The sequence below is a fragment of the Argopecten irradians genome, chromosome 14 (genome assembly GCF_041381155.1).
Source record: "Argopecten irradians isolate NY chromosome 14, Ai_NY, whole genome shotgun sequence".
Taxonomy (NCBI): domain Eukaryota; kingdom Metazoa; phylum Mollusca; class Bivalvia; order Pectinida; family Pectinidae; genus Argopecten; species Argopecten irradians.
Window position 1 is genome coordinate 36,044,232 of NC_091147.1, and position 23,832 is coordinate 36,068,063.

Below are 23,832 nucleotides of genomic sequence, written 5' to 3' on the forward strand. Positions count from 1 at the left end.
CGAAAATGGCGAACATTCTGAACATGTGGATGCAATTAGATTACATACTGTACGGTCTAGTGGAGATAATTTAACCATTAACGTATAACGGGTTATTCCCCTTTACTGATTATAGTACACTTGGAACAATGCAGGCGTATGTTGTCATTTCTCTGACCAATATGTACAGCTATAGCGAGTTTCTGCAACATAGCAATCTCCCAATCGCATAATAGTTGACATTTGAAGTTGGTCATAGACTTCAGACGTTGTTTTTTATGTCTGAATCAAATGCCGGAAGAAAACAGTGGTTTGGAAGGAAATTTGACGATATCATCCAGCGCAGTTGAAATGCCCGCCTGTTGCAATTGATCTTGCTAAGTTACAATCACCTAGTCACCCTCAACACGTATGAGGATCTGGTACCAGACTTATAATGTGAGGCAAGAGAGGGACAATCACATTGTTGCAAGCTGTCAAAGCAGCGTGGCGATTCATGCATGTACATATTAGTCACGTGTACCCACGTATTTCATTAGCTACAGTAGGTTTAGTAACTTTGCGGATGAGTGGCATTCTGTGCGTCGTAGAAAAGCAACGTTGAGGGTTCCCAGCCTCGATACATTGCATTTGCGGGCAATTGACGGGCATAGCATCTGTAGAATGGACTTGGACAGTACGAGAAAGACAATATACTGGTACATGATGGCGACTAAAAGGGTTCATATCACGAAGCGACACCGCTACAGCAGAGACAGTTGTGTGCGCTAAGGATGCCAGGTTGAACGAACTGATGGTTCGAGATGGCGCTTGTTGAGGGTTGTTTTTGCAGTTTTGCATGACGTGGTGTAGTGCCATATACATTGTACCATCTAACGCATCTTTACAATAAAAGGAAGTTTTCAATGTTCCTATTGTGTTCTTTTAGTAACAAATAACAACGATAAAGTACTAGTAACCCATAAACAGTTTAATTTAACAAATATTTATAAACACAAATGCTCAACATAGGGTTCGAACTCATAATCAAGTGACAGAAAGCTAGAATAGTGTTAAGTGTAACATTAATCATCACGGTGTCCAAAGTACGAATCTTAATGGGAAAATCGTCACAGACACAGACAGCGAAATCTATGACGTTATGGAATAACTCACTTCTGTCACAATTTCCATCAAACAGTAAGATGCTACAGAAAACCGAAGTAAAAATGTCATCATGTGGATTTTTCAATAATGCTTGACCATGTGATAACGTCTAGTGCTTTTAAGGACGATGTTCACTGTGTATAATAGCATCATTAAGAAATATATACATATGTACTAGAATTTTTGTAACTACTATCTGCTTTGTGTTAGTACTTTCTTTTGGTCCAAACTATCGTACGCGTATCTCTTTGACCTGTATATTAAACCATTCGGCAGAACCAATATTTGTGTCACTTGGATGGCCGTTATATACAGGTTGAACTGCAATACTGAACAGTTTCACATCATAATTCAGACTCGAGTTTACCGGAACCTGTTCTAAACGTAACCCGTTCTGTTTGGAGCTCGTCCATCTTACTATCGTCTGTCAAGCCTGTCTGGTTCTGATCAGTTGCAACCATTTCTAGTTCGGATTCGGCCTGGTCTGTTTTAACCACAATTGGTGCACTTGGCTCCATTCCGTCAGTTTTAACTATTTGCGGATCTCCGGCAGTCACCGGACGAGAATCCGGACCGAGCGTGAGATTATCTAACTGGGAGTCCGCGCCAAAATTGTTAGATGCAAAACGTTGACCTTTTAGCTTATCGTCATCCGTGCGTGTCGGTCGACCGTCAACTTCAATGACCACGCCCACTGCAACTGTCTGTTTAAGGTCCCGGATGATGATACGTCCCAGTGATGGATAATCGAAGAAACTTTCAATACACAACGGCTTCGTGGGAACCATTTCGACCACGCCCACTTGACCAGGAAGTAAACAAGATGGCGATTGTTCCGCCATTTCACCTGTGCGGCGGTCACATCGTTCTTTGATTTCGACAAATTTACATGCAACGTTGGCAGTGTGGACATTGAGTAAGGGTGTATATCCCTTCTTAATCTGACCAGGATGATTCAACACCAGGATCTGAAAGATGGCAAAGAAAAGAAAAAATAATAAGATCAACTTGATGAGTGAATCGACTTTAAAAATCATCAGTTGATTAAAACAATATGTTTTACATACAACAAGCTGCGATATAATGATGTAGTGTATATTATATAAACAGTGATTATCTTGCGCATGTTAAAGCCCTATTTCACTGGTAGTGCGGTCCTCAAACTCATCATATTATAAGTATTACTACAACGAGTAAAACAATCGTTTCACTCTCTTTATGCTGAGCGACAAGCAGGAGCAAATGCTTGAACTTTTATAGACGATGATAAAGCCTAGAATAGGGACGAGTACAAATTTAGCCTACGACAAAACTTAGGCGGAGTCAAGGGGAACGTGGACAGGGAAATGATAATTAAGATCCCAGCCGCCTTTTACGATCATGCCATTAGGTTAGAGCAACAGTTCGAATGAATTTTAACGACCTTCAAGCAGGGCAGTCAAATGTCATCCGAAATGAGTCCACGAGCTGGAAAGATGTTTTATAGGGCTATCAATAGAGATCAGATGGCAGACAAAACGATATAGGTGACAAACGGGTTACCAAGACTCCTACATGCACTACTTTCTTGTAGTTTATGTTACATACCTTTTAATAATTCATATAGTTCTTATTTGATGGAAGAGCTTTGATATGCTTTAGCTGACATCTTCACTGAAGGAAGTTAATAAATAAAGACGAAAGTGTCTATTTATACATGTTTATTGTGTCTATACCTTCAGAAGCATAGGATGACAACAGGAGAATATATTGCTTAATGACCTAACTTCCACATCTAATATATCTAACAGTTAATGTGACTAACCTGTGCTGTGAATTTGCTGACTTTCCTTGGAGGGTCCTCCTCTGGGTCCCCACACACATCCCCTTTCTTGATGTCCTTCAGTCCCAGGTTTTCGATCTGAATGCCAACATTGTCCCCGGCGTGTACCTCTGTCATGACCTCACGGAAACACTTGTACAGCTCGCACCTGTTGCCATATGGACAGCAATATAAACCAGCTTAATTAATTCTGATTACCAGTTTGCTAGCGGTAATAAATTGTGAAATCTGTAATCACGGAAAATATCCTAGGTATTCACCAGTACATCGCGTTTGCTTTCTGTACGACACCGGTAGATGTTTATTCACCTCAATCCCATTTTTTCCTGGTGCAACACGTTTCAATGACAACTGTAGCAAAATGCTGGTTTAGATATTGCCATTATACACTGTGCACACACTGGTGACCGTAATATATATTACGGTCTTCAAAGATGGACGCCAGCGAAATCGATTCGCATAGTTTTTTTTATTGATTTTGATGGTTTAAGATGACGTTGAAAGTTTTCTGTTGCTCTTCGAAGGAAGAGTTTAACCTGCTGTATGTGAAAATCATATCGGTTTGCAAGTAAGTGTATGCTTTTAACGCAAAGGACGCTAGAAAAATATCTCCGAGAGGACCGTATTATCAAAACATGATGACCGTAATATTGAGAGCTAATGATCGGAAGGATGACCGTATTATAATACATACACTAGACCACTAGATGTGAAAAAGAACACCAGCACCAATGTCAGTTATCTTTGAAATACTGTCAATACACTTATTTTGGTATGCACTAATTTTAGCGCATATGCTGTAACTAGGGCATTCCATGTTAGCGGTATGTTGAAGCCGCGAAAGGCGCTAATATAGCTACCACTTAAATGTTACCTAGGTTGAGTTAATATAAGTTATTTACCTTAGCCTTCATGTCGTTTGGAGCGAAGGTCACAGGCATATTTGGCTTCAAACATCCAGAATGTATTCTCCCTGCTGTCACGATACCAATATCTGTAAACATCAGACATGAGACGGGTGATGGTTATTGTTAAATATGTGCAGGGTTGTAATACAACTGACATTTTCTTTGATAATGAAGAATTTTTTAAACAAAATTAATACTGTAAATACCAATCTTTTAGACATTTTCTATTGTTGGATACATCGACTTGATGTGCAAACTATAGTTGATTTGTAGGTCATTTCAAACATAACTTGCTAAAATATTCAAATCTATACATCTAAACTGTGATACCGATACGACAAACCAAGGACGTAGATGAAACTCACTTTTAAATACTTGGACAAACGGACGAAAAACGCTTTACGATCACCTCCATAATGCATTTATCTATACAAATGTGCATGCATGAAGGCTGCATAACAAAGATGTTATATCTTTCACATTTCTGAGTCGTTTTAGCAATAATCTAGACTGGTTCCCTTCCTTTTAGTTTTCTACTGTCCGCCAGGATGCGCTTTGAAGCTTCCGCAAGGGGGGTAATTGCCGCGGAAACCAATCTAGCAATAGTCTACCAATCGGATATTTTCGTCTATCTAAACGTACAAGTGGGTGCGTCATTGTATGAAATGGCGAAATTCGCAATGCACATGCATTCAACTGCATGTCGATATGAATTACATCAAAGTTCTACAGAGTTATACTACATCTTCTCAATATAATTACTGAAGGAATCTTTAATATTACGTACCTCCTAATTTGTACACAGAATGGACTGGCACCCTCAGAGGTCGATGCTGCATTCTGACAGGAGTGTCTACTTGGTCCAAGGCCTCTAGGAGGGTATGCCCGCCGGCACCACCGGAACCTCTCTTCACTCTCCACATGTGGAACCAAGGCATGTTATCTGATTTTTTCACCAAGTTGTCTCCGTCAAACGCTGATATAGGGATAAAAGCGACAGCGTCTGGATCGAACCCGATCCGCTTGATCATGGGCATCAACACTTTTATTATGTTGTTGTATCGCGTCTGGAAAATATCGTCAATACTACTATAAACATCATTTTGGTTATGGGCATTATGGTTTCATGTTGGCGCTAGTAAAATACATTAAAGACGTCTTCTGTTTTAGTGGTAGAAAAACTCCTGCGAATCTGGAGGAAAACTTTCGGCTAGTGCCAATACCATTTGTGTTTATATGAACTTTGAATTGGCAATCCAGATCAAGGATGTTATCGAAAGCGAAAAAATATGTTTGTTTAGGGTTACATAGGCAAAAAAAAGGATCGGTAGGTCGGGAGGATTTAATTTTTAGTGTCTTTCACTCTAAAATAATGGCCAGAACCGTAGTCTGAGATGGAAATCCCCACTTTTAATTTTTTTTCGTAGAAAAGTGGAAAAAAAATAGGGACGGCGGTAAAAAATTAGGGTCGGTCGAGTAACCCTAAACAAACATATTATTTTTGTTTGGCCTGATATGTATATTGGACAAACGAGAGGTGAAAGTCCACACTTGTTTGGTATAGAATGGACAGGAAACGTTCCTATTCAATTGTATATTCTATTACTTCGGCTTTACTTTACTTTTTTTTTTTTAAATTAATGGTGATTTGCAAAGAAATTGTAAAACATGATATTGAACTCCAAGACTCATTCAATTTTACGGAACAGATGTTGAATAAGGTAAACATTTGATTTACCTCGCTATAGGGCGGTGTAGTGGTTTCCATCTTGTTGATGACAACGATAAGTTGTTTCACCCCGAGGGAGTAAGCAACTTGCAGGTGCTCTCTAGTTTGTCCACGCCTCTTTACGCCCTGTTCGAACTCGCCTTTCTCCGCCGATACCACCAATATGGCGACATCCGCCTGCAATACAACCGGAAATGGAACTAAATAAATAGAAATCGAGAAATTTTATTTCATTTAATGTCAAACAATGATATAAAGGTAAAACTAATCAAGCAAAGCCGGGTAACAGATCGTTGAGATAAGATAGGGAAGTAAATTAGGTTATGGTAAATAGGAAAGTTGAAAGCAATCCTTTGTCTGATGATACGCCATTCTCTTTCTGATCAAAATATTGTTATCGCTGAAAACAACATCAAATCTTCCCATGCTTATGTTTTAAAGTTTACACAGCCAATTAACGTATCTCTTTTACAGACACCATTGAGGCAAGCTGTGGACGTCCGTCGCTTCTTTTTCCAGTCTTCAGTTAGCCATTAATGATGTCTTTGGGAATGCGGTGGACGTGACTCAGCCTGTGTTGTTTGTGTTGAAAGTCCAGGGACTTCAGTCTGTGCTGTTTGTGCATGAGATACATGTGTTGGGAACCTGCACGGATGAGAGCTTAGCACTGGTCACTCGATCATTCCAGGGTAATCCGAAGATACGACAGATGCTACACAGGTGGAATTTGTGTACAACCGTATCTCCTGATGTCCAGTGCATCGGCGTGCTGACTACACATTCGTTGTAGACTCACATAGTTGTAGTCAGTTGCAACCACACACGGGTTGAGAGGCGTGTCATTTTTGTGGCACTTGTTGATCTCTTTAAAAGTCTAATGAGAGGTTGTCAGTGATGGTTGGGCCAAGGTAAGTGAACTCATTGCCTGGTTCACAATTATAGTTGTCGATGATGGTGATGGCTAGTGATTTTGGTATATTTTGAGCTATTGACGTTGGTTATTTCATGCCAATAGTCAGCCTAAATTCCTTCAAAGCCTAGGAAACCGGTTAGTCATTGACTGCATATATTGCTGGGGTTTATGAGAGCTCTGCGGATATTTGACTTTGCTCTAGTGCGTACGCCTTTGAAATGCCTACCGTTTAATCTGGTCCCAGATAGATCCCTTCTGCAGCACAACAAAGAATATGCCAAACAGGTTTGGGGCTAAGAAGCAACCCTGTTTTACTCCGCATATGTAAGCATTTTGACCAAACCAAACATACAGAATTGATTCTAGGGGAGGTTAATTCCTGATATAGATCTCAAATTCTTTCTCAAACTTAACGGAAATTTGGATTAAAAGTCGGAATTTAAAATGGGAAATTGTCAATTTAATAGTGAATTAAGGTAATAAAGAGAATAAATAAAAATTCAGTATCAGCAGATTTGCTTATGAATTAGCGGAAGAGAAAAAATACATTTTGACTTTCCCACGAAAATAAGTCATCAGTGATATTAAAACTTCTTTCAGTGCACATAGCTGAAAATTATGATATCGACAGCATATCTGAAATGTACAACTAACCGGTAATATTTATCCTTTAGAGAGACTGTGTTCAATTCCTTGGTTACCTTTATCTTGACATCATTGTTAGCGGTTCGCTAATTGCGGCGCATTTTGATTATTTACATTTAAAATTTGTGGTTGTGCAACGAAATTTCATCCTATGTGAACCATCCTCAACACTCCAGGAGTCACTCTTACGGTTATATCCGCCCCTTCAATATTCCATAACAAACTGAAGGTAAGATCGGGAGACTGCAGATACTCCTTTTAATGATTACATAGAGAGTGATGTCAAACTTCAAAGTCACAGATCACTCAACCATAGTGTACCATTATTTAATCCTTTTGATGCTCATCCAAGGACAAAAGTAGCTGGTGTCACCCATAAAACCTCCAGTTTTGCTATGTGTGTATATATTATATTCCATCGGTGGATACATATGGTGGTAATAGTAACCTCTGGAGTATCGATGATGCCCCTGGAGTATCGATGATGTCCCTGGAGTATCGATGATGCCCCTGGAGTATCGAGAGTGCACGTGGATATGACGTAAAGCACACCTACCTGTGAGGCGCCCGTTATCATGTTGTGTACGTAATCACGGTGTCCCGGCGAGTCTATGATGACCACATAATTACTCGAGGTCTCAAACCGCCTTAACTTGCTATCGATGGAGATCCCTCTTTGTCTCTCTCCTTTAAGCTTGTCCATTACCCAGGCATATTTGAAAGATGCCTTGCCGGCCTGTCGAAGAAGCATAAAGACTTAAATAATATGAAACTGTTAAAAATTGCAGACAATGTACCTGGTGTGTAGTAACTTTGAACATCTTATTTATCCTAATTTCTCATCAATTTATAAGATGGATCCAGAACAAGCAATTGCTGAAACTAGATATGCTATAATAATTTGAATCTTTGATATTTGGCCAGAATTTGGTTGGTGTAAATAGATTGGTAAAGCAGATGGAACGTCATCTTGAATTTACATAGAAATATAGCTTTACTCTTTCGTCATTTTTCCCAACTCATGGAGTTTAATAAATGATTTGAAGAACTGCATCTTATTTTGACGAGCAAATGTAGACCCAGCAGCTAAACCTAAAATCTTATTGACACACGTCACCAAGAAACCAAAATGTGCAGTGTGCATAAGGAACGCCTCGGTAATTTGGTGAAGTGTAAATCAACATCAACGTATTGAAGGATGAATAAGTTGTGATTATTTTCAAACTAAATTCCTTTTTTAATTTATTCTTTTCAGCAAAAAAATGTTAATGTGAAATCAAAAACTGAAATAAAAGCATACCAGGTCGGCCTCCCGTGCTAGTCTATTCATAGTCTCTTTGTCGATTCCATTACACAAGAAAACCAGATGTCCAATAAGGGTAGATTTACCAGAATCGGCATGACCAATCACAACGAAGTTTACAAAAGACTTGTCAATTCTGCTCCTGACTGTTGGTCTAGTCGGAAGCATTGGGGTTTCTTCGGTCAGGAGTGCACGTGCCCTGCTTTCTGCTTCACGATTTGGTATCATTGTATCGACTGTGGGCGTGGCAGGCTGCACATTAATGGACGTGGCTAAAATAAAATAAAGCAAACGTGACTGCATGGTGACTCGTTGCTAACCGAATAGGATCAATTAAAAGAATCATTCAGTTGGATAAAGCTGAAGAAAGACAGAAGACGCCCACAAGACAAGTGCAATAGTAAGAATTATAACAACACGAAAAGGTAAAACTCTTGCCAAACGAACTTTCAAAATATGAAACAATTCTACAAGTGGACAACAATTGATTAACACGTGTTCATTAAAATCAGCGGTCATGAACATGTTTTACATTGGATTTTACTTACTTGGAATCCCACCATCCATTGCAACGCTAGACTTCCGGAGTATACCGGAAGGGATTCTGGTAGGATCGTAGTCTTCAGTTTCCGGTATCGGGGCGGTTAGATCCGGTGTGGCGAGTAAATGAACACCACCAAAAGTCACACTTGGTGTTCTTTGTGTTTTTCCACTTGTTGCTCGATCGTCGATTGTATTTCCGCCAGCCTCGTTGTCATTTTCCATCGTAAATTGCAAGAGTCGGTCTACAAAAGCAAAGGAACCTTCGGAATTACCGTAGTCTACATATTTATCAATCAAATATTGTAATTAATCTATATTGTCATTCTTTGTTAAATTGTGTTTCTTGTATATGTATATTTATGAATTATTAACATTGATTGAGGTCCACAAATTTACTATAATAATAAGTAAGTTAAATCCAGGCAAGCATATGCGTATGTCTCTATACCTGGTATCTACATCTAAATTAGTCTTAAGAAAAATTGATTAAATCATTTTAAAAGGGTTTCTTTAATCGTGATCAGCTTTCTTTCCCTTTCTCATTTTCTTTGAGCATTTCCTATCTGTATAGTGGGAAACTGGTGATGCCCCTTTGGTTTTTTTTAATGTTTCTGAATACTGTTTTCTTCGTACCTGAGTTGTCTAGACAATGATGTTATTCCGCCTTGGTATAGATTATATGGACCGAATCAAGGTCCTTATTTTTACATTAGATACGCTTCCTTCGACAAATGTCAACAGAATTATCCGATGTTTATTTATAATAACAAGAAGAACGATGGCCATAGGACGTCACCCTGAAGAACACAGCAATTGATCATGAAGATGAAGTCGATATGCAATATGCTTACCCCTCGTGACCCTATTTTGGTAAATTACAATATAAGCACATTATTTTGTCAAAGTAAAGCATCCTGTCAAATTAGAATTCCTGAATGAATTTGCGATCCGCATTTTGGTCATATTCTTACTGAAAATTGTACTGAATATCTTCTCATTAGGCATAATGAAAAGATATTCAGCAAAATTTGCAGCAAGAATATGATCAAAATTCGAGTCGCAAATTCACTCAGCAATTTTAATTTGACAGGATGATTTACTTTGAAAAAATATTGTGTTTATAAAGGAAAGTCAGAGCATATCTAAGATCTAATATTACATAATATATATATATAAGATCTAATTTTCGTAGTTATTATTGGCTAGAAGGAAAAATGTTTCAGGTTTACATGGAAATGTTCATTTCTCATGGTTTTTAATCTGGCTTAGCAAATCGTATCATAAAACCTTATTTTTGAATTCGTTAAAAAGTAATACAAATTTTCCGGAGTGAAAAGTATGCAAGATTTTAGATATAGAATGGTTGTAATATATATAAAAGCTGTAACATATGTTAAATACTGTCATTCAAGTAGGTCGATACCTTATATCCACCTTATAAAATAATTTAGAAAGCCGACACAATGTACGATTTTAATCTCCTAAATGGGTGTAACGGATTAAAATTGTGATATGAATAAACCTTAGCCACACCACTAGACAAATCTCACGGCTTTTCATTATGAGAAATATTAGATAGTAATGGGACGGTCCCAGGAGAAAACTGTCCCTTGGTCATCGTAACCAAATAAAAATGGTCTTACCTTGTCGTGGTCAACATGCCAGTGTAATGCATTCTGATAAATACAGCTATTGCAAAACAAATAAATAATCGGGAATCGTCGCTTGACCTGCTCTACGTCAACGTGTGGTCATTTACAAAGGCGGATATAGGTATACAAAGTAGGTACATTATACCTATATAGAAAGTATGTGGATTAGGAATAAAGAAGAGATTAATAAATGGATTATCAACGGAAATGGATATAGACATTCAGCATACTTATTGTATGTTTATATTGTTAAGGACGTCAATATTTCAGCGATAATCTAACTATAATACCCACTAATATCAATACATTAATAACATGCTTCTCCTTTCATCGAGTGTCACTTTCTGTCCAGAGTTATCGTTCCTGTATAGGTTTGCAATAATTTCGTCTTAAGCACCTTTTCATTATTTTTTCTTCGTTTTTTAAACGTCCTGTGCGCTTATTTGGTTGAAATCGGTTATTTACGTACAGTAGGTATCGATTGTAACGCCGCCTTTTCTGAATACATTGTAAATGACGTTACACAAAAGGGCAGTTAAAGGCCCACTACCTTTCCGAAACGGCTTTTAATTTTTAAAATGGGAATGTAAAACAAGATCGATATTTTTGTAGAGTCTTAAAAATGATTAACTTACCGTTAATACTACATTTATCATCACCTTCTGAACGATTTGATTAAAATAAATAACATGTTTATTTTCATAACGCGGGTCGTATTATGTTTCCCGCCGTCGTCCTAAATACCGCGCGGTAGTTGACTATCACTGCGCCAGACGGCAAAACAGCGAATTGACTCTCCACTGTTTTCATATATTACGCAGGAAATCTTGCATATGTTTGGTCTCGTAACCTTATTTTAGGTCATCGGTATGTATTTTCTGATGTTATTAATGTTTTTTAAGAAACCTTTATATTTTGCTTCGGAAAAGTAATGGGCCTTTAACTTTGTAATATGCGAATGTATTTGGGTTCGGTTTAATTTGATTTTGCATGTCAAATTGAGTATAAAGCATTGATATACAGCTAGATATTTTCATTAAATATCAGCGACCTTTCCGAAACAAAATTAAAAATTAACGTTCAAAAACTACATAAGATGATCGAGGTTACAACATCAAACAAATGCAAGATTTCCTGTGTAATATACGTTAACAGTGAACAACTGAACAATGCATATGGCAAGCCAATTTAACATTTATTGAAGGAGCAAGGTCTATCCCGTATTCATTCGAACTATATGAGATATCTCATATACTATATATCTTATATTTCAATCAAGATATCTTATATCATAAATGCAGTGAAATTAAGGATCGACTTTGGTCTTTGAATAAATGTCATGTTGCATTGGTTTGTCATTAATTCATGTCGCAATTTTGCCGACTGGCGCGGTCATTTAATCAACTTTTTAAACGCACGGTAAAATATTGATTATTACTTGTAGTATATGGTAATTAGGACGACGACTGGAAATATAACACGACCCGCATTATGAAATTTAGCATTCAATTAATTCAGAAGGTTATGATAAGTGTAGTATGAACGGTTTTAAGCTAGTAACATTTGCAACTCTATAAAACCATAGATCTATCACGTGTAAATACATTCCTTTAAAAAAAAAAAAAAAAAAAAAAAACAAAAACAAAAAAACAAAAAAAAAAACAAAAAAAAAAACATTCATTTTCGAAAAGATAGCATATGTTTATGATAGTGGACCTTTAATTAGTTACTACATGTATATATATTGCACCCAGTATTTTTCTTTAGATACAAAAGTTACTTAATTTACACTGCATGATATATTACCACCAAAAGTTCGGAGCTTCTAACCTAATTTTACTTCAAGATAAAGATATTAAGAATAGAACACTATGTCCTATATATAGAATTAAGTACTCATTTTACATGTACCAAAAGCAAAATAAAGCATTATTTATATGCACATAGATAATTTAATTACTATTAAATCTTTGATATATGTAAAATGTTTTTGTTACATTAGACACATGAACAGAACAAAAATGTTCAAATGATGAATATCGTTTAATAATGCCCTGTTCTCATAGAAAAGCTTTACAAGAGTTAAGTTAAGGCGTCTTTTTTTTTTTAATTTCTAATGCTTTCCTATTGAGTAGCAGTAAGCCAAATTAATGACTATATATGTGTACAGTGTTCATGAAACTGGACCCAAAGGCGATATCAACTATCGAAAATTTAGCAAGAGTTATCGAACTTCGTTTGGTAATATATCGCCCAATAGACGGCGCTGCGAACTTGGCATCCGCTTGGGCGCGCGCCAATCAACAAAATGGCGTAAATTCACAGGATGTGTACATGTAGGATGTCCATGTAAACATTCCAAATTGTCATGATGGGGAAATTGGCAGTCGAAGACTGCATGTGCCCAATATGCATGAGTATACTCATCGAGCCGGTGACTATGCCTTGCTCGCATACCCTCTGTATGCCGTGTTTTAAACAAAATGTGGAGGAGGCTAGTTTGAGCTGCCCACTTTGCCGGACACGGATTTCAGTCTGGGCCAGACGAGCAACAAAAAATGGAAACCTTGTTAATGAAAAGTTGTGGAATACCATTAAAACTAGCTATAGAGATAAAGTTGATAAGCGATTGGCAGGCGATGACGACGACGATAATGGAGGTAAGTTATGTCGCCTGGGTCGTTTTGTGTTCGGTATCTGTTGACCTATTTTGGACAACTGCTATTTTTAGGTCATTTGATACCTCTACAGTATGTTTAATTGTAAGGTATGAATACTAATAGGCTAGTAATAGTAGGATATATATCCATTGGAAGACTATTGTTTATGTACTTGAAAACACACACAACATCATTTCTACAATCAAATTATATTGCAAATTGATATTAATTTGTGAGGATACTATCGTGTCTACAGCCACTGACAGATGTACATGTTTGAGCGGTCGTGGAACACTTTTCACATAATCTGCTATGACTCAAAGACACACAGCTGTATTTTTATACAATATGAATCGCTATTATAAATGTTATTCACTCTAGGACAGTTAAACAATTTGAATATGAACTCGATTCAAGTTTCAAATTGGAAAAATCAGCCACAAAAGTATTTATATACTGAAAAAATAAATCTGTAAATTCTGTTTGTGCATATATATATTGATTGTAATAATATATATTTTTTTTTATTTCAGTTTATCTTCCTATCATCCAGCTTTCTGACCCAGGAGAAATCAGAAAGGAGTATGAAGCAGAGATGGAGAAGGTGTTTAATTAAAATCTAATTATGTAACATAAGAAATTTATTGATTAAAATTTTTTGGTTGCTTTGATTTTAAATCAAATTGCAAGAAGGGCATTGGTTGATTAAATTTTTTGGGTTGCTTTGATTTTAAATCAAATTGCAAGAAGGGCATTGGTTTCTGAATATACTTAGTGTAACTTGTGCTCTTGTCCCACCTCAGAAATGTTTTTAAGTGATGAATTACTTAATGAGAGATCAGTTTAAGATTTCATGTTCATGGAGGATGTTTTCTTCCTATTATCTTGATAGAGCTTTAGCAGGGGTATTATATAGGGACAAATCAGCTGGCGGTACCAGGTGCACATGTACAGCCAGGTTTAGCCGGCAAAATGTACTGTGTGCCGCCTAATAATGAAACCCCTACTTTAGTCTCGTGATCATCAATGCCTTTTGAGTTTAGAGGCGGCTTTTGACGATTGAATTCGACTGGTTTAAACTGCAACACAATTTTTGGCATTCAAAAGGGTCTAAAGCCTATTATTATGTCGTTACATATTACAGATATCTGTTCTTGCAGATCTGTGCATGTTCATGATCACCAATCTATTACATGTACTTTAAATTCATATAATTAATTAAATTAAGGTTATTGAAATAATTTCTGAGGGAAAATTATATCGTTTCTCTGAAAAATAATTAAAACATATGTTAATCTCACATGCATGTCATACCAATTTAACTAACAGGCACATGCAGATAACTCAATTACACGCTGATCATGAATATGCACCATAATTGTAACATTTAAAGTATTGATAACTGTCAAAACAAACAGTTTCCTTTTGTTAGTGTCTGACTGCGTGCTGGTTTTGGGTCACAAATTTTCTTTGATAATAATTCCTATAAATATAAGTTACAATACATGTATGAATGTTTGAATCTATAAGTAGCATATAGTTTATTTTAAATTTGCATTCCAATTCCATATTTATTTTCCTTAGCTTTCAAAGCAGAGGGAGGTGGAGAGGCAGAAAGAGATTGAAGCGAGTGAAGCCCTCATCAAGAAGTTACAAGAGGAGGAGATGGGGTTACTGGAAAGAAGAAAGAAGACAGAACAAGAAGATGAAAAGCTTGCAAAAGAATTGACAGATGTCATGGAAGAAGTATGAAAGTTTTGATGTAGATAGAATCTTACATACAAATCTTCATTAGTAGAGTTATCCTATACTGTATTTTCTCCTAAAATACAATACTGTATTGTTTGCTTTATTCCCCTATTTATTAGTTACCTCACCTGGTCCAAATGACCAAGGTGAGCTAAAGCGATACCATGATATGGTGTCTGCCTGTCAGTCAAGAATTGACTTCTTAATTTATAATCGTCACAAGTACAAAAGTCTTTGGTTTGTTTTTATCTCATCTGGTCCAACGACGAGCTTATGCCATACTGCAGTGTCCGTTTTTCGACTTGCCGGGTAATTTTCCATTTAAATAAGTAAGTAGGGGACCTATAAAATCTTTCTGGTAATGAAGTTCGTTCAAATGATTGATTTTGAGCTTTATTCAAGGTCACAGAGGCAAAATAGGCTAAGATCTTTAAATGACTTCTTATCAATAACCAAGAGGCCTACAGACCTGATATTGGTCATATAGCATGTTGGGCTACCAAGTTTAAATGAATGAACTTGACTTTTATTCAAGGTCGCAGGGGTTCAAAACAAAAATGTTGTGTGAAGTTGTCAACTTAGATTTTTACGCATGCTTTAAGTTAATCCAGATAAAGTTCAATTTCGAATACGGTAATGAGAAATAAAACACTTCTAGATAGCCTAAAGCTTGAATGACAACTTACATGTATTATTAAATTACTCTGTAATGTAGTAATATAGCCACTCAACTCCTCCCCCACCCCTCTTAAAAAAATTGAAATTTAAAAAATAAAATTCAAAAAAAAATCCTGACCAACCTACCCTATATTTTTCAGTCATGTAACCTGAAACATGCATATAATTTTTTTTGGCCTTACCATATAACAGGTGAGTGATACAGGTCCACTCACAGGGGGCCAACTCAATGAATATGGATGTTGTCATACATTTTTTTGTATTTGGTGGATAGACTGATGAGTATATATGACAATCTACAAGTCAGAAAGCGCAGGTTATTTTGGATTAAAATATTGCGTTGGACTATATATAGACATCGTTTATATGCTTTTGCATGATATGTGTGTGATTATGGATTATCAGAGGACTGATGCATGACTATGACTCTAGGAAAAAGGTAAACTATTGTGAAAAAATAACTTTAATCAAGGTGGGGGTAAAAATTCCAATATGGCGACTGTCGTCCCTTTCTTTGTTTTATAGTTCAATCCCGATTTTTTTAAAAAAATTTCAAATCTTGTATTTTTTGGAAAAAAAATCACATGACTGTCATATATACACTCATCAGTCTATCCACTAAATACAAAAAATGTATGACAACATCCATTTTCATTGAATTGGCCCCCTGTGGGTCCACTGGGTCCTTGTTTGTAAAAAGAAATAAAATTAATAAAACAAAAAATTCTACCTACCAACCCTCTTTCAAACTGGTCAAATGAATCCATATTGCCATGGTAATTATTAATATATTGCTCCCTTCAGGTGTACTCTTGTACATCAGGAATCAGTCTATGATTTGCTACCATTTATGGGTACCGTAGTTTCCCCTCAAGGAATGACTGCCCCTCTGGCCTAATATTCCCCTGAAGATTTAAAAATTCCCCTCTTTGAAGCTAAAAAATGACCGTTTTTGTAACACAATTTCCCTGTGACTTGTATTTCATAAATTCTTAGACTTTTGTTTGGGCAAGGCGTAGGGTTAAACAAATAGATATCGCAGAAATCTAATAATGGGGCTTTAATATTTAGCAATATCAAATGGCCTTGATCCTAATATAAGTCGTACCACATTCCAAAATTTTAAGCCAGTATGCCCCATTTATTGTCATTAAGGGAATTAATTTGGTAGGAACGGTTCACTTTCTGTTGGACTTAATTTTCTTGTTTATTTTACAGGCAGGTACAGATGCACCCATCAACTTCTTAATGGCAGAGTCTCAGTCAAGGTTAACTCGATCCACATCAGTCGTCACATGCAGCAGTGGAACCAGTGGACGGTCCAGCAGTCTCCGGCCAGCGTCAACCATAGAATCCTTCATAAGTAAGATGAGAGAGGCAGAGAAACTCAAGGAAGCTGACCGCATCTCAAGCGCGTCTTCTATGCCATTTCTTAACAGCACACCGGACCGGAACCTTTCAGAACAATCTGGAAAGTTTTTAAAGGTAGAAAAAGTGAAGGACCCTGATAGTAAATCCAGTGGGTGTTCACTTCCATACATGTGTAATAATCAAGAAAAAAGTGACTGCAGCTCAAATATTTCTGTAAAAAGTAAATCGCGAGCAAGTTCATGGAACTATGGTATGGTTGATATGCATACAGAAAATGAGGGATTGTTTTCGGATGAATTGTCACAAGATTTGTCAAAAAGATCGTCTTCCTGTGCGAGCGATGGGCTAATCTGCATGGGTCCGGAAAGTAGTGGTGGTAGTCGTTCTGTTATTCTTTCCCCTGATATTGAAGTTATTTCAGACAAACCTAAAAATTCATCTCCATCAATATTTAAAAACGAACGTGCTTCATCAAAAGCATCTCGGGCATCTAGCGTTCAGAGTCTAGACAGTATAACACAAGAGCTGAACCATTTCAAACCAATCAATGTTTGTCCCGTCACACCGCCGAGAAAATTAGCCAGTGGCAAAGTCGTTGAACCGTCGTTGATACGAACAACGCCCAGAAACCTTTACAAAACCAGTTTTAGTTCACCAACAAACAATGAATTGTCGTTATCTGACTTGGATGCTTGCAGCCCGATCATGCAAAGACGATTGTCAGAACTTGAAGAGGAAAGAAAGAGTAATGTCCGTAGGTTGTCTAAATCTACTTTAACTTTGAAAAAAAATGATGAAGATGAAAGAAATGAAAACCAATCAGCCATGGATAGATTAGATAAGAACAACTCATCAAAAGTTGAACAGACATATAAAGGAAGCAAGGGGAAAGATATGATGGATAAAGGCAACATAAAAATGTCATCTAACGAAGTGTGTGTGGCTAAGAAGTTGATGATTCCGCTAGAATCGAATATTGACGACTCAATGGATTTTGACATTCCCCCTCCTTTGTGTGAAAACAATAACATAATCAATGTCGATAGTGATAGTAGAAGTTCGTCTGGATCAGCTTTGCTCAGGAAAAAGAGAGCTTGTGCACTTAAACAGGAAGATTTACAATCACAAAATCTGTGCAAGAAAGAAATTTCAGAGGAGAAACATAGACTTGAAACCTTCAGTCCACAGCGATCCATTACTGACTGGATAGTAAAGGGAGGTAAATCCTGTAGAGATTCCGGGCAGTCTCCAGGGTTCTTCACTCTGCAGGAAACTTGTCTTGGTCGAGATGAGGTCGACGGAGATCTCGGTCGTAAGGTAGGTTCTAAAAAGTCAAAAATTAGAACTATTGATCATTTTATGAGCAAAGTGGAGAAAGATTGTAACAAATCTAGAACTGTTTCCTCCAAAAGAAAGAAGAAAACAACTCAGAATAAGGATTATATTTGGCCAGATTACAGTCCGAAGAAAAGAGAAAAAGTTTCTACAAACATGGAAACATCTTATGGCAGTGACTTGGTAGAAAAAGAGGATGAAGGGAACTCTGAGGCACCAGTTGGCCGAGGCAAAAAGCGTTGCATCTCAGATGCTGAAAGTGAGAAAACAAAACTCAAGAGAAGAAAAATTACGGAAGTTTCAAAAGGAAACACCACAAAAAGTCTGAAACATCTTAAGAAATCCAGGTTAACGGTGAAAAGTAGTAAAAGCAAAAGTAGGACTTTACAGGATTATGAGTTAGCAACTAGTGATATTTGTGACACGTCAGACTCTAAGTATCCTGACTTGACAGAGACAAGTATATCTGAACCTGCTGATGCAAATGTGTTTGATGAGGACGACTGGAGGAAAAGGCAGGAAAAAGTTGACGAATTATACGCAATAAAACTTGCTAAAGAATTTGAAATGGAAGCTAGGTTAAGACTGACTTCCTGTCGATTTAAAGGAAGTGATAACGAATATAAACTAAGACGCCATCCACCTTCAAGACGAAACACTTGTAGTGATATGTAAGACGCTAATTTTTAGTACACCAATTAAATTTTTAAAGCTCAGTTTTATTGTATAATATATGTAGCTTTTAGATTTTAGCAATGTTTACTTTGTACATTGTATGTAGATTCTATCTTTAATTTTATATAGCAAGAAATGTGAACTTTGCAATGAATAATAAATGCATTTTTTTAATATATATGTTACATCAACCACTTATAGTTACCTGGTAATGAGTAAATTATCATTATTATATATATGGGCAGAACATTGGGCATTAATTAACCTTATTCATTACTTAGGCCGTACAAAAAATAAATATGTGTTTCCGGTTACCTTATATTATTTATTTATTGCTCTTAGGCCATACAAAAAGAAGCCTTTGTTTCCGGTAACCTTGGTTATTACTTATAATTATAGGCCATACAAAAAGAAAACCCTGCGTTTCCGGTAGCAATTAATTGCCAAGCAAACATATAGCAACCAAAAATATATTATAGTTTCTTTTGCACAAAATTAGGAATTTTGTATATATTCTTATGTAAAATGTATCTGTGGTACTCTGGAAGTCATGATCTATATCAGATAATTAGTCAAATTCTTACCATTTGCGAAAAATCTTGATTAGAGAAAAGCATATTAAGAAAAAAAAATGTCTATATCTACCGACCATTCTTTATTAATAAGTGTTACTGGCAACACATGTTGGAGTGAATTATTTTATTTGGCCTTATTATTTCATTTGATCGAAAGTAACAAGACGTTGAGCAAATGCTGTAATCTGTGATGTCTAGATCTGCCATTTGATTTACCGTATTTGCCGTAATTAGCATTCAGGCTAGGGTGCTTAAATATATTATATAGAAAAAAAGGGATGCTTTTGGCTTGTTAGGGAACAAAAATGTTAGTTGTGGCCATAAAACCTTTAAAAACGCTTTGTTAGTGTACAATATGTCATCATGACACAAACTGTCGCGGTAAACATGCATATGCCTTTGAGACACATAATTACGTTGTGATTCATGTGGCTTGTAAATATAAGTTCATGTATGAGATTCAATGCTGATGTTATAATTAAAATATATGTTGTAAGTCATCATTATATCCATATCATGAGGCATGGAAGGCATTTTTAATTTTTTAATTCCCCGGAAGAGGGAAGAGGCGTAAAGGAGGCTAGGAGGGTGCTGGTTATGGCAAATACGCTAGTTTATTTGTAACCACTCATTGTAATTGAACTCAATTTGAATGGTTGCCTTCCAAGGGAGTATGTGTTATTGCATATGTTCAACATGATATCAGCGAGTATTTCACAGCACAGACATTTATTTTATATGTGCTGTACTGCGAAGATTATCTTAATTACACAATACAAGAAGACTCTTACTCTTTATATACATAGTGCTTTTCCAATAGAATGGATATCTTTCAAAATAGTCTTGGTTCTCCTGCAGCCTGTGTTTATTTTAATCAAAGTCAACTTATGTTTTGTGATATTATCTCTTTGAAATCTATTCATAAAATGCAACTTGTCTGGAAATTAAAAATGTTACTTTTTCATTAAGTAGAATCTGCTTGAGCAGTAACCACCTATTGTGTGATGGCTAGTCTATATATATAATATCTAAATCTGTTTTTGGTCTGCCAGGTGAAAAAGTTTGACGTGGCAAGTGGTCACTAAAACCAGGTTTGGATTACTTTCTCTGACCGGATCCAGTGGCCATTTTGCTGAAAATTTTAAGTTAGATATACAATATAAATCAAAATTTGGCAATTTATTTGAACATTTGATACATGTACAGTTCATAATTGTAAATTTAGACTGTATATATGAACGGGTTATTTGTTTCTGTGACCTGATTCTCTACACAAATATATATATCAAGTTAAAATTATGTGACATGTATGTATATGTACATAAATATCAAACTGGTAATATAACTCATTTACCCCTGAAAACACTTTAGACTCTTCTAAATCAAAAAATAGAACAGTCCATTATGAAAATTCAGGAATGAATTAATTCAGGCTGCCTCCTTATTTAAGCTACTGGTGAGAAGATTTATTGCGGATGAATTCAGTACACACAAATTGTTCCTGATTATAGTTTCATTACTTTTTCACTTTCCTAAAAGAAACTGAATATCATACATACATGAACACAATAGATAAGCATTAGCAGTAGATGTTATTCATGCATTATTTACTGTATGCTTCTTATATATTATCTTTTAGGTTTTATACTACATGTGTTTTGAACATTGTGATGTGTATATAAGGCAATCTAACCTACTCTATTTCCTGAAACTCATCTATACCATCCTATTACTGTCAATATATCCACCACTGGACTATCTCATAATAAAACTAAAGACAGTTCAGGAGAAAAAATCTGAACCAATCACAGGCCTGCAAAGGCTTCCCTTGAAGACTACAGAAAAAAAATGATGCCCAACTGTTTTTTAATGTACATCAAAGGACTAAATTTAACCTGTTCTACTCTGTTTCCTTTAGTTTTACTATGACATATATAGTCCAGGGGTGGATATTTCGAAAGTGATAGTAGCCCCTGGAGTATCGAGGATGCATCTATACATAAGCATTGTACTGATATATATATTTATACGTGTACTGTATAAATGTTACTGATGTCATAATTCAAAATTCTGATCTACAAGAGTTACTTCCCTTCATTAGGACTGATGTAGTGTAATGAAGGGAATGAAAGGAAGTCTGGTACATCAGAATATAATTCACCATTGCCCCGATTTATTTTTTCAAAATCTCTATTCAGTAATAACCTCTCTTATGACATATGACCTTGAGCTTTTTCATTAGGACAATATATTGGTGCAATGTATGGGAGAAGTAAAGACGGTGCTGTGAATTCAAATTCATTGATGCAGTAAAAGAGGATACATCCGACTCAAGTTGATGTGTATTTGTAAACAGCTTTGACGTGAGATATGAAAATCTAGGTTTTCAACATCAGAATTTTGTGTTAGATTTTAACTTATCCCAATGTTTAATTTGCAGTATAATGTGTATAAGACTTGAACTAATTCATAGAAAAATAACATGAACCCGCATCGGCCAATAGAGGTCATGATTTATCAGAAAGAAAATTCATCTTCATAATAATGCTGTGACATTTCTTTTGAGTTACCACTAGAATTTTGGTAATCTGGAAATATTTGTAAGTATGTACATCGCTACATGTACATTTTGATAGCCTTTGGTGCATTATGTTGGCTACACACTGCCAAAATGTGTTCAGATATAAGTTCCTTTTAAATATGTATCTAGTTTCTGTAAAACATATCTTAGTTATATACTGTGTCAAGATCACCTGCTTAATAAGGTATCTTTCTTTGAGTTTGACCTGTGTATAAAGACCACTTTGCTATAGCTGTCTATTTCATTGTCCCATTGGTGTTAAACATTGGATGGTTTAATTTGTCTGATATTGTTTTGTAGTCTTGAAAATTTAATAGGAATCAGGCCACCATTTCTCCAAACTAACTTATTAATAAGCTAAGTCTGTTTTTGACTTAACTTTTTTTTTTCAAAAAATCAGGGGCAGTTACAATATATAATATCAACGTGTGTTGGTTATGATAATGGTTGAGGAGATAAAATGATATTCTATGAAATGAAATTCTAATACAGTATTCGGTAGGAAGCCGTATACAGATAAGGTGAATGCTAAGGCAGATAGTCATGTCTCGTGCAGCATTGTTAATATTTAGAATATACAACTTTGCCTCTGTCATTATCCAATGAACGTTTGGTTACAATATTACTTGAAAATTCTATCATTTAGCTTGTCACGTATGATGATCTTTTTGATTAATAAAGAAGTGACTATTTTGTCTCAAAATGTGTTTCAGTTTGTCTGTTTTATATGGTACATACTTATTTCTACCTTTCCAGGTCTGGGATATAATTTGTTTGGTTACTTAAACATCCCTTTTACAGACATTCGTTTAAGTATGTGCCAAAATACTTGGTGAAAAACTACCGATCAGTTCTTGGCAACTGCCCGACATGGGATTCATACTTTCAACCTAAACAGTTCATGTTATCCCAGTTACGCAAAAAGACCTGGAGGGATCTGTCTGAAATGTTCACCTTGGTCCATGCATCGTGCTTATTGCATTTTCAGTCGGATCCAAAAAATAAGATCGCCAACAGTGGACATCTTTCAATTTTTATCTATGAAGATTGTTATTGCTATTTCTTAAAAAAAACTGCTAATATATAGAGAGGTTTCCCATAAATAAGTTTCTCTAGGGCCTCTGCGCCTTCTGATGAACTGATCTGAAAACAAGATGAGCTAAAGGCAGCCATCTTTGATTTTTACATAGATTGTTATCAATATTTCTTTGTTCAAAGTGTTGAAGGGATGTACCTGCCCAAGTTGTGCCAATTGCGTTTTTGGAATGATCCCAAAACAAGCTGATTGGAGTTTGTTATCGTTCTTTCTCAGAAAGTACTCAAGGATCATCCTGAAATTTCATGACATGCCTATTGCATGTGGAAACTATCTTAAAACAAAATGGTTGACAGAGAAAGAAACATTATTAATTTCATTTTTAGCTCACCTGGCCCGAAGGGCCGGTGAGCTTATGTCATGGCGCGGCGTCCGTCGTCCGTCCGTCCGTCCGTCAACATTTCCTATAAATCGCTACTTGTCCTAGAGTTCTGCATGGATTGTAACCAAATTTGGCCACAAACATCCTTGG

The 23,832-nt window shown here is 36.2% G+C and overlaps 2 protein-coding genes across 2 annotated transcripts; one reads left to right on the forward strand and one right to left on the reverse strand.

The window, feature by feature from the left end:
• Nucleotides 1-934: 934 nt before the first annotated feature.
• Nucleotides 935-10,709, reverse strand: LOC138307935 (elongation factor 1-alpha 1-like). The gene is given in 10 exon segments (XM_069248862.1): nucleotides 935-2,093; nucleotides 2,930-3,076; nucleotides 3,078-3,095; nucleotides 3,850-3,941; nucleotides 4,643-4,922; nucleotides 5,594-5,761; nucleotides 7,699-7,878; nucleotides 8,443-8,717; nucleotides 8,994-9,230; nucleotides 10,632-10,709. Coding segments are annotated over 9 exon segments (2,001 nt in total). The 5' UTR covers nucleotides 9,211-9,230; nucleotides 10,632-10,709; the 3' UTR covers nucleotides 935-1,469.
• Nucleotides 10,710-12,940: 2,231 nt separating this feature from the next.
• On the forward strand, nucleotides 12,941-22,972 carry LOC138306957 (E3 ubiquitin-protein ligase rnf168-like). The gene is made up of 4 exons (XM_069247554.1): nucleotides 12,941-13,300; nucleotides 13,834-13,904; nucleotides 14,885-15,046; nucleotides 16,946-22,972. Exons 1-4 carry the CDS (start codon nucleotides 13,009-13,011, stop codon nucleotides 19,106-19,108), a joined length of 2,688 nt encoding a protein of 895 aa, XP_069103655.1. The 5' UTR covers nucleotides 12,941-13,008; the 3' UTR covers nucleotides 19,109-22,972.
• Nucleotides 22,973-23,832: the final 860 nt, after the last annotated feature.